The sequence below is a fragment of the Orycteropus afer genome, unplaced genomic scaffold (genome assembly GCF_000298275.1).
Source record: "Orycteropus afer afer isolate SDZICR_OR568_19922 unplaced genomic scaffold, OryAfe1.0 scaffold00101, whole genome shotgun sequence".
NCBI classification, from domain to species: Eukaryota; Metazoa; Chordata; class Mammalia; order Tubulidentata; family Orycteropodidae; genus Orycteropus; species Orycteropus afer.
Window position 1 is genome coordinate 3,020,115 of NW_006921688.1, and position 11,676 is coordinate 3,031,790.

At 44.8% G+C, this 11,676-nt stretch overlaps 1 protein-coding gene across 1 annotated transcript in view; it reads left to right on the plus strand.

The window, feature by feature from the left end:
- SASH1 (SAM and SH3 domain containing 1) overlaps window positions 1-11,676 on the plus strand; it is a 236,154-nt gene that overhangs the window by 56,068 nt on the left and 168,410 nt on the right. The window contains exon 2 of the mRNA XM_007943220.2: window positions 4,915-5,043. Coding sequence (XP_007941411.1) covers window positions 4,915-5,043 — 129 coding nt within the window. The remainder of the gene's footprint in view (window positions 1-4,914; window positions 5,044-11,676) is intronic.

Below are 11,676 nucleotides of genomic sequence, written 5' to 3' on the forward strand. Positions count from 1 at the left end.
GCAGTCAAGTGCTTTAGGCACTACACCACCAGAGCTCTCACAGCAGCACTAGAGAACCAAAACAATGTCCTTCTATTGTAATTGAATTAGTCCAAAAAAATAGTCAGCTGTGAACAGGCCATAGAGTTTATGGCCATAGACCCATGGGAAAGTGGGTCATTATTGAGAGAAGCCAGAATTCAAGATTGGAGTTCTGGCTTTGGCCATTAGAACTGGTAGTGCCCTGTGAGTAAGTGACGGAGATTGATTGATTGGTTGGGTGATTGATTGATTTCCAGTCAAGAACCAGAAGCCCTAAGGAAAGTGCTGGTATAATCCCTCTAACAAGTTGACTCAGGTATTGGAAGATGGCTTTTGAATTTGGCTGAAGGCAGGTGTGTTTCATTTCTTGGATGGCTAAAGGCAAAAGTTTCTGTACAACGATAGCATCACATTCTTGAGACTCGAGGAGTCCAGGATATCTATCTCCCCTGGGGCCCCAGTTGTGGGGAGTGGGAGAAGCAGGGCTGAAACTCATACAAATGGATTCTCAAGGAAGGTAGTTGCCAGTCTTGTTTCCTCCTCCTTTGTTTTTCCAGTGTGTACTCTGGGCTGGCTAAGACAGAAGAAGGAGGCCTTGAGGCAGTGCGGATGGTGATGGCTTTGTTTCTCTGTAGTGTAAGCAAACATTCCTAGATTAACAGAAGGGATGCTCTGATGCTGAAGGCAGGAGTTCCCTTTATCCTGGGCACTGCCACGCCCCTACCACAAATGGCCGAGGCAGCTGAGAATTGAGTTCCTGCCTTCAGAGAGGCAAACGCTTGGCTCTCATTGCTGAGGCCGGTGCTCAGTAGAGACACTGCCATGGGAGCTGCTCCCCTGCCCTGTGTCTTCCCCATAGTTTCCTCTAGTAATTTCCATCATTCCCTGGTGTTGGGAGGAGGAAGTGAGAGGAAAGCAGGGTGGAAGAGGGCCTACCCCGAGGAGACAGTTACTGCTGTGGGAAGCTGGTCTGATGCTATCTGGCTGCTAGGCCCTACCAGTCTGCAGGCCTAGGGTGACGCATCACAGACAACTTCCTCTCTCCACCTGGCTGGGGCTGGGGCCGGGGCTGGGACTGGAGATGATGGGAACGAAGAACCAGGTTGGTGAGTTGGGGGCTTATTTTGTAAAATAACGGATGATGGTGGTGGCATGGAACAATGTCAGCAGACAGGGAGCCTAGTCTCATCTCTTCACTTGGTGGCTGGGTCAAAGTCGGATGAGATGAAATGGAGAAGGAGATAGGAAAGCCGGTTGGGAGGTTGTAGATTTTCGTGTTGTGGCCCACGGGGCATGTACTCTCGAGTTCGGATGAGCAGGCAGTCCTTAGGCTTACAATTCGATTTATGTTGCTATATTGCCAGAGCCCCGCCTTAAGATATTCTGGCCTGACTCCTCTCTCCCAAGAGAAATTCTGTTTTCAGGGAGTTTCCTCAACTGAAGGCAGCCAAGGGCTGGCTACCTCCAGATTTCTTCAGTGGCTCAGCAGCAGACGTCCATCTTGGCCTTTGCTGATTTCTTTCCCTTCTGGACACCTGACAGTACACATTGTGCACGGGAGGGTGGGCCCACCTCCTCCCAGTATCCATCTCCCCTGCTGTCTCAGCCAGCCACAGTGCCCTGAGAGAAAGCCTCTGCCCAGACATGTTCAGATGTTCAAAGACCTTACAGCCCTTGTAAGAGAATCCTTCTCATCCCCGAACTCTGCGCTGGGGGCTTGGAGTTATAATTAACACAACCGTCGGGCGTTTTACTGGTGGGAAAAGATCTGTAAAAAAATTCTTTCAATTTCTGTTTCTCACTCCTTTAGTTCTGCAAACTCAGTGGATGCAGAAGTGCAGGTGGAAGAGATCTTTGCTCTCGCTGACCCAGGCCTTTTGACGAGGACCTCTAGGTCTTTAGCAGAAGGGCTGGAAAATCTCCCTCCAAGCCCTGCTTGCGTCTGAGGCTGCTCTGCGGTGTTAGCCTTGCGTTGCTATGGGTAACATGCTAGGATCAATTAACTAAGGTGCTGGCGAGCAGTCTGTCAAATGGAAAGTATATGTGCAACTTGAGTGTTTTCTTTGGTTGTCCTGTAAAATCATATATTCATAACTCAGAGAGGACATGTTGGAAGATAAGGAGCAGGGGAGTGTTGTTTGTCTTTTTTCAGGATGAATCAGTTGGCAGAAGAAATGTCTTCACTTGCTGAATGTTCACTGCATTTCTGTCAGTGTAGTGGACACCCAGTCCCTGGGAGTGCAAATGATTAACTCACTCAGCTGCCAACCAAAAGGTTAGGGGTTCATGTCTACCCAGAGCTCCTGGGAAGACAGGCCTGGCAGTCTACTTCGAAAACTCAGCCATTAAAAACCCTATGATGTACAGTTCTACTCTGGCTCACATGGGCTTGCCAGGAGTCAGAATCAACTCAATGACAACTGCTTACTACTGTGATATGTATGTGTTTAGACGTGTGTTTAGGAATCAACTCTAAAGGATGGAACATAACCTTGTAGTGAATATTAGCACAGTAAGTTTTGAGGTTTCATTATGTATCAAGCATACCATGAGCAGGGCCGAGTTCTAAGTTCTAATCCTTACTGTGAGATGTTGTTGTAGTTAGGTGCCATCAAGTCGCCTCTGACTCATAGATACTTTGTGTGTAATAGAACAAAACACTGCACCATCCTCACAATCATTGCTGTTTCAGTCAGTCCGTCTCATTGAGGGGCTTCCCCCTTTTCACTGACCCTCTACTTTCCCAAGCATGCTGTCCTTCTCCAGGGACTGGTCCTTCCTCATAACATGTCCGAAGTACTTGAAACAAAGCCTCACCATCCTCCATTCTAAGGAGAATTCTGGTTGTAGTTCTTCCAAGACAGATTTGTTTGTCTTCCTGGCAGTCCATAGTATGTTTGGTGTTCTGCGTAATTCCCTGTGAAATAGGGGCTGTTGTTATTCCAGTGTGACAGTTGAGAAAACTAGGTGCCTTGAGGTTAAGAAAAGTGCCTGTATTACTTTCCTAGGACTGTTGTAACAATACCATAAACTGGGTGGCTTATAAGAACAGAAATTTATTGTCTCACAGTTCCGGGAGGCTGGAAGGCCAAATCAGTGTGTTGATCAAGCCATAGCTTCCCTGAAGGCTCTGTGGGAAGTTCCTTCCTTATCTCTCTCAGCTTCTGGCAGCCCCAGGCATTTCTTCTCTTGTAGATGCCTTCACATGACTGCCTTCCTCTGGGTGTTTATCTGTGTCTCTGCTTTTATAAGAACAGGATTCAGATTTGAGTAGGACCCACCTTAACTCCAGCATGACCTCAAGTTAATTGATAAAATCTTCAAAGACCCTATTTCCATAGGGTTACTTTGAACTATATCAAGGTCGGGGGACAGAATTCAATCCATATAGTGCCTATGGCCCCCCTTAATGGGGACGTGACGACAAAGCCAGACTCTAGAGCAACTGCCCTGAACTTCCCTCAGTGAAGAGACAAACAACAAGTTTACTTATTTATTTAATTGAATTTATAAAGCATACTCTTACATTTATACTTGGCTCTTGTATCTGTACTTGGAATGACTCAGGGAGTAAGATTATCTATGATTTCTGAGGATCTCATGAGAGTTTGGTTCAGCTATGTCCCAGATCCCAGCATTCCCCATTGGTTTCTGAATTATGGTCCCAATCAGAATTACTGGGAATGGGGATCTGACCTGTTGCTGTTGAGTTGCTGCTGATTAAGTGTAGTGCCTAAGCACTTGACTGCTAACCAGAAGGCTGGCAGTTCAAACCCACCAGCCAGTCCTCGGAAGGAAGATGGCAGTAGTGCTACTGCCTCAGAAACCCAAGAAGGGGTCGCTATGAGTCTGGTTCCACTCGACGGCACATAACAACAAAACAACGTAGGACCTGACTCATAGTGACCCCTCCTTGGGTTCCCGAGGTAGTATCACTACGGAAGTAGATTGCCTAAGCTTCCTTCCGAGGAGTGGCTGGTGGATTTGAACCGCCAGCCTTCTGGTTAGCAGTCATGTGCCTTAGGCACTATGCTACCAGAGCTCCCTAGGACAGACTAAGACTGCTCTATAGAGTGTCCAAGCCTGTAAATCTTCACTGAAGCAGTGTGCCACATCCATCTTCTGCTGTGGCTGGTAGGTTTGCGCTAAGACCTTTTGGTTAGCAGCTGAGATCTTAACTACTTTGTCACCAGGGAATCATGGGGCCCTACACCTGCACTTTGCAAAAGGTTCCCAGAGATTCTGAAGCAGTTGGACCAGCACCAGCTTGGCCATGATTGTGCCTTTAGGGCACCTCTTACAGATGTGGTGCCTTTGCTGAAGGCTTCTCAGGGGACTTTGGGAGCCGGTGGGGTGTTCTGAGAGCCCTGCTTGACGGCCAGGAAGGCATGGGTTTAAGATGATACCTTTGGCCCAGAGTCCAGGTCTCAGGCCTGGCTCTCTTGCTTGTTAGCACTGCATCCTTGAAACTACAGTTGGCCCATCTGTACCGTAAGGAAAATCTCAGAGAGCTGTCCTGAGAATTGAGAGAACTCCCTGGAAAACACTCAGCCTGGCACCTGTTCACGCTGAATATCGGTGGTTATTACTGAGGAGTTCCTGGGTGGTGCAAAGGTTCAGGCCCTGGGCTGCTAACAGAAAGGCTGGGAGTTTGAGTCCACCCAGAGGTGCCTCACAAGAAGGCCTGGCAATGTACTTCTGCAAACTCGGCCTTGGAAACCCCATGGAGCCCAGTGTGACACACACAGGGTCGCCAGAAGTCAGAATCATTGGTTATTACCGCAATCTCTGCTAATGCGGAAAGAAGATCAAATGAGCATGGGACTTTCCGAGGGTGGACTGACCGCCGTTTTTCTTTTCTTGTTCCTTCCCCCCGACCCTCCTCACCCTCAGGATGGTTCACTGGGGAACATTGACGACCTGGCACAGCAATATGCAGATTACTACAATACCTGTTTCTCGGACGTGTGTGAGAGGATGGAGGAGCTGCGGAAGCGGCGGGTTTCCCAGGACCTGGATGTGGTGAGTGGGCGAGGCTACTCCTGTTTGTGCTCCTGGTCTAACACCCCCTCCCGGTCCAGCTCCCCCCTCCTGGGCCTTCTGACTGTCCCAGCTGTGTGTGGACCAGAGTGTGCAGCCCACGGCCCTAGGATAGGTGAACAATTTAGATCATAAAGGAGCAACCCCCTTCTGCTGCAGGCATTAAACGGAATGAAGCGTGGCGAGGACAGTCTGGTCAAATCATTGCATATGTTGAAAGATTGCGTTTTTGTTTTTATTTGTGTAATTTAAGGGAAAAGGGTGTTGGTCATATTGACCAGTGTATACCACATTCTACAGACTGCAAGCCTGAACCAAACTGGTGTTTTACCAGATCCCCTTTCAGTGTTTTTCTGGCATTTTTACATCAGCAGTACAATCCTAGATGGATGGATGGATGGACCGAAGAAAGGGAGAGAAGGAGGGAAGGAGGAGGGAGGGAAGAAAGGAAAGAAGGAAGGGAAAGAGGGAGAGATGAAGGGAGGGAAGAAGAAGGAACCCTAGGTAGACAGAAATAACTACCCTCAAATATTAATTGATTTTTTTTTCCTTTTTGTGCATCAATTTGTGGCCCATAGAGATGGGTGTTAGTTTAATGGGTAGGTCAAGGCTGAGAAGTGTTGGTTGCAATAGGGGCGGAAAGCCATTGTCCTGGGAACCCGGCACTGCTTCAGGCAGGTAAGTGGGAGGCGCTGTTGCCAAGGGCTCCTTTCTGTAACTGTGTCCCTGGTGTGTGTGAATGTCGGGGCTCTGGCCTTCCTTTTGAGAAAGCAGCCCCATGTTGCAAAAGCCTCCTTTGCTCAGTTCGGATTAATCAGGCTCTGCTGTCGGGTCACAGTGAATGAAAAATGTTCTTCTCTCTTGCAAGATTACAGCAGAACAGCAACTTAAATATTGCGCTGAATTCTTTAATGTTGCAGTTAAAAAACTATGGTGGTAATATATATATAACATAAAATGGTTATTTTAGTTTGCCGTTTTAGCCATTTTTAAGTGTACAGTTCAGTGACATTAGTTACATTCACAGTGTTAAGTATCCATCAAAACTATAAAACCTTATCTTCCTAAACAGAAACTCTGTAACCCTTAAGCAGTAACTTCCCATCCCTCTCCCCTAGCCGGTTAATGTCTTGTCTGCTTTATTCTCTGTGCATTTGCCTACTATAGATCTTTCATACAATCACGATCATATAATATTTGTCCTTTTGTGTCTGACTTACTTCACTTAGCATAATGTTCACTTAGCATGATGTTCAACCATGTCACAGCATGTAGGAGGACTTCATTTTTTGACTGAGTAATATTCCATTTACTTCAGTATTGAAGTTGTCAAGAATTTCCTTTTAGTTGGATACACAATCAACACCCATAGAACAGTCAAGAAATGAAATGATGAAATGCATTGGGCAGATCTTCTGCAAAAGACTTCCCTAAAGAGCTAAAGGGCAAAGATGTCACTTTGAAGACTAAGGTGTGCCTAACTCAAGTCATGGTATTTTCAGTTGCCTCATATGCATGTGGGAGCTCTGGTGGCATAGTGCCTAAGGCATTTGACTGCTAACCAGAAGGCTGGTGGTTCAAATCCACCAGCCACTCCTCGGAAGGAAGGTTGGGCAATCTACTTCTGTAGTGATACCGCCTCGGAAACCCAAGGAGAGGTCATTAGGAGTCGGATCTGACTCAATGGCAGTGGGTTTTGGTGTCATATGCATGTGAAAGCTGGACAGTGAATAAGGAAGACCACAGAAGAACTGATATATTTGAATTATGGTGTTGGTGAAGAATATTGAATACCATGGACAGCCAGAACGAACAAATCTGTCCTGGAAGAACTGTAGCTAGAATGCTCCTTAGAAGCGAGAATGGCCGGGCTTCGTCTTTTGTACTTTGGTCATGTTATAAGGAGGCATCAATCCCTGGACAAGGACATCATGCTTAGTAAAGTAGAGGATCAGCAAAAAAGAAGAAGACCTTCAACAAGATAGACTGACGCAGTCGCCACAACAATGCACTCAAACGTAGCAACAATTACGAGGATGATACAGGGGCAGACAGGGTTTCATTCTATTGAACAGAGGGTCACTAGGAGTGGGGACTGACTTGATGGCATCTAACAACAGTATTCCATTGTGTGTATACACTAAAGTAACTTTGACTGTGAACGGGAGTCTGGCAGCAGACTGCGTGACCTGCTTGGATATTGCAACTGTTCAAGGAAACGATTCCTTTGAATTGGTAGATGACCCATGATACACAGAACTACTCTCACAAGATTCTGCCCACATAAGAGTTGGGGTTAGAATACTTGCCCCATGGTATTTGGGTGCCTTGGGAAGACAGCTTCTAGGTGTATAACCATAAAACCAGCCTTTTGATGGATAAATAACGTCCTTCCCATTTAGACAAAAAAAAAACCTCATTGCCATTGAGTTGATTCTGATTCATAGCAGCCCCACTGGGTTTCCTAGGTGGAAAATCTTCACAGAAGATTGCCCCATCTTCTTTCTGTGGATTGGCTGGTGGGTTTGAACCACCGAACTTCTGGTTAGCAGTCAAATGCCTTAGGCACTGTGTGCCACCAGAGCTCCTTTCCTATATGGACAGATAGGCCTAATTTGGTGTGCTTTGTTCCAGAGCTACCAAAGATGTTCTGGAGAGAAAAACACCACATGAGTTTAATTAGTTCCCATCAAAGGTGTGAGAATTTGATGGCAGATAAAACTGATGGGAGCCAGGCTGGTAACTGGATTGTTCATTCTTTAAAACGCAGTTAGTGAGAAAAACAGGATCCCAGACGGGTTCATTCAAGTTCTCTTTGTGTGAAATTCCAGGTAATTTGCAATGGTAAAGGGGAGTCTTCAAACTGAGAAGGATCAGGTCCAATGCTGTGTGTGCCACATGTCACTTACCTGGTTCTGGAGTCTAGAAGTCCACGTGTGCCATGTTGTCAGGTTACCCATCATTCAATCTGTATATGTGACTTACTGGAATTTCCCTCCTGTGGCAGTTAGCTGATCAGACAGTCGAGTCCTTGTTGGAATTATTATCTTGAAAAGTTACAGTTTTCCTTTTATATGCTCCCTTTAATTGCAAGCGAATTTGTATGTTTATCTCTAGACTTTTAGTTCTGTCTTCAGACAAGTAAACAAACTGTTCAGTATTGGCTGTTGGAGCAGCTTCGAGTGTGAGGACCTGCAGTTTGAATACTTTCCTTTCCCTATTAGTCAGCAGCCCCCAGATGAATCTGACTGGGGAGATGGCTTTGAGAGAAAGTAACTGTTACAGAATGAATTATGTCCCTCAGAATAATGTGTTGTAATCCTGACCCCTATACCTCTGGCTAGAATCCCCTTTGGGAATGGGTTTTCTTTGTTATGTTAAGAGACCATGTCAGTGTAGGGTGTGTTTTAAGTTCCTCAACGTTGAGATATGAAAGAGCAGATCAGGCACAGAGAAACAAGCCGAGATGAGCAAGAGAGATTGCTACCAAGTGAAGATCACCAGGGTACTGAGAAGCAAAAGCCAAAAAGAGACAAGGACCTTCCCTTAAAGGTGACAGAGAGAAAGCCTCCTCTTAGAGCCTGTGCCCTGAATCCAGACTTCTAGCATCCTGAACTGTAAAAAAAAAAAAAAAAGACTTGTCTCCATGAAAACCACCCACTGTGGTATTTTTTGTTATTGTAGCAGTAGGTCACTAACACAAAGAAAAGTGGTAGGAGAAATAGTAACTCATTAGGAGCCTAACACATCTTATATGTAAAAAAGTAGGATTAAGCTTATTATGTCTGTTGTAGACAAAGACACTTAGAAGACAGCCTTGAGTGTGGAGAGAATTAGGTGTCAGGTCAAATCAGTAGCCACTTAGGACTTTGACTTCAAATCCTCTGAGTGAATTTTGGGGATAGGAAGAATATTCTATTGTATAAACTCTTTAGATATTTGTGTGTGGCTTAAAAAAACTAAAGCAAAACAAAGCTAAAGAAGCTTTGTCAATAAGAGCTAATTACATGTCAACTGAAGAACAAACAACCACAAAAGGACTGGCCACAGAGATGCTTGACTTAACCCTGGAAAATGAAGGTTCCAATCATTATGTTAGTAATTAACTTTCTGGACTCTCTACCAAGCTACTCTACTGTCTAATCACCTGGTTTCCCACTGGGGTAGAGCATTTGATAAAGTGCCTTTGGGGCCAGATAGTTTACATGAAGGCAACAAAAAGTACAGATGGGTAAAAATTCATCAGTATAAACCAGGATTGTGATTCAAATTTATGAACTGTGATGAGGGCATTTATTTAGAGCCAAAAGGACCCTACAGGATTGGTGTGCTTGGACCTGGCCTTCCCCTCTGCTGGGGATTAGGGCATTAGTGCTTGTGACCAGCAGAGAAGATGCCCATTCTTCCACACATTTGGCACATTGCTTTGCACTGTGTGTTTATTTGGCTGAGAAAAGCTGCAGTCAGAAATGACAGCAGCTTTCCAAGTCCATAATGAGCCCAACTCTAGTGATGCTAAGTCTGACATCTGTCAAACTGACACCATGGCCAGGAAAGGGACACGCTCAAGGTGGCCTCTTATTCCTGGCAGCGTCTGCTTCCTTGGCCTCTTTGAGGTTGAATCGGTTTGGGTGTTGGCAGAAAACAAGTTTGTGCGGCTGTTGGTATGGGCTCAGAGCTGACAAAGAAGTTCCACCTACAGGCCTGGGCACTGCTGATGGCGGATGCACTAACCACCAAAGCCCCTCCTGGCCTTGGAGCCAGATCATTATTCATGACTGTGCAGTCAAGGAAGAGGGAGCAAGATGCAGGCTAATTCCCACGCTGAGGATCTGGAATGCGATTTAAAATACTGTATAGTATAACAGGGACATGTGATGGTGAAGAGATGATTCTGTGCTGGAATACTGTTGCTTACAATTTTAATAACGTCTCTTTCCAAATATAGATCTAGACTTAGATCTAGGCAATAAGAGTAGGGACCATCATGACTAGTTGTGATTCTTGGGGCCCTGTCAGACCATAATACTCCCAACTCAAGCAATAGTCCAAGCCCCTAGGCATATTGCAGCAAAGAAAAGAGTGTGAGAAGCACTGGTGGGAAGAGGCTGAGGAGGTTGGACAGACTTGGGTTCAAGTTCTGGCTCGTTTACTTACATAGCAAGTTGTATAACTTCTCCAAGCCTCAGTTCATCCATTTATAAGATGGGAGTAAATATCTCATGAAGCAATTTTGAGGATTAAGTGAGAAAACAGTATAAGGTACCTGATCCATTTTAAATGACCTGTAAGTGTTAATTCCCTTTTCTTCCCTCCCTGCCTCATTTGTGGCTCTTAACTTGGGCATGGGGGTTTTTTTAGCTTTCTATTTTTAAACATACATAAAGGAAACAGCATAATATAATTACCCTGTGCTTTTTACCCAGCTTCAGCAATTACCAGCTTTCTGCCATTGCTGTTTCATCTTAATTCCCCACTTCTACTTAATTATTACTAATTTTTTTTATATAGTTCTACTTTGAGGTAAATTTTACATGCATTTAAATGTACAGCTCTGTGCAATTTTGTCTAATGCATGAACGTATGCATGTAACCCCATTGTGATACAGAACATATATATCACCAGTGAAGTTCCTACTGTACCTTCTCAGCAAGGCCTGCTTTGAGATCAGGAGGTTTTTTTTTTTTTTTTTTTTAAATCTGTTTGATCACTTCTGTATCCCAGTGTAGAAGGTAGTGGCTGGCACATAATAAGTGCTCAATAAGTATTTGTTGAAATCCATTCATGCATGTAATTATTTTTTTTAGAATGTAGCAAGCGTCCAGCTTGTGTCTGGGATTTTGGCCCTCTTGAGACACAGATAAAAGATTTATCCCCTAGCCAGAAAGAGGTCAGTACTTAATTGCAGCAGGAGACAAGTAAACCGATTATTAAAATGCTGCTCAGGAATGCAGAAGATGGCTCTTGACCCAGTTTAGAAAACTCAGGAAGGCTTCCTGGAGGAGGTGATAATACCCAACCCTACCTCATCAAATGGGCCAGGTACACACTTTTCATTGTACTGTATCCAATGGGAGTGTCAGGAGAGTTGCTGACAATATATGCCGCTTTGCCGTTTGTCAGACAGGCTGGCCTGTATTCCATCAGTTTACCTAACAAATACAATTTCTCCTTTGACTACTATGCATTCCTAATTCTGGTAATGATCTCTTACATCACGTAAGTAAACAGTTATGCATATATTTATGTTTAAAAACTTGGTTCTGCAATAACTAGAGTTAAATGTCTTTGATTGTTTTACACCATGTCCAAGTAGATGTTCATCTAATGTATTGGGAAAAGCTTTGATTTTTATGGAATGCTCACGTCAGAGGGAATTTTCTCTGGCAGTAATTGAATGAAGATAAACCCTTCTTGGTACAGCTGCCAAAACACAGTGCTTCTCAGGATGTAAGTTTGAAACGGAATACGAGGATAGATTTACTATATGTTAGGGGAAAGTACTGAGTGAAAAAAGGAGTCCTGGTGGTGCAGTGGTTAGGCATTCAGTGAGAGAAAGATGTAGCAATCTGCTTCCATAAGGATTACAGCCTTGGAAACCCTATGGGACAGTT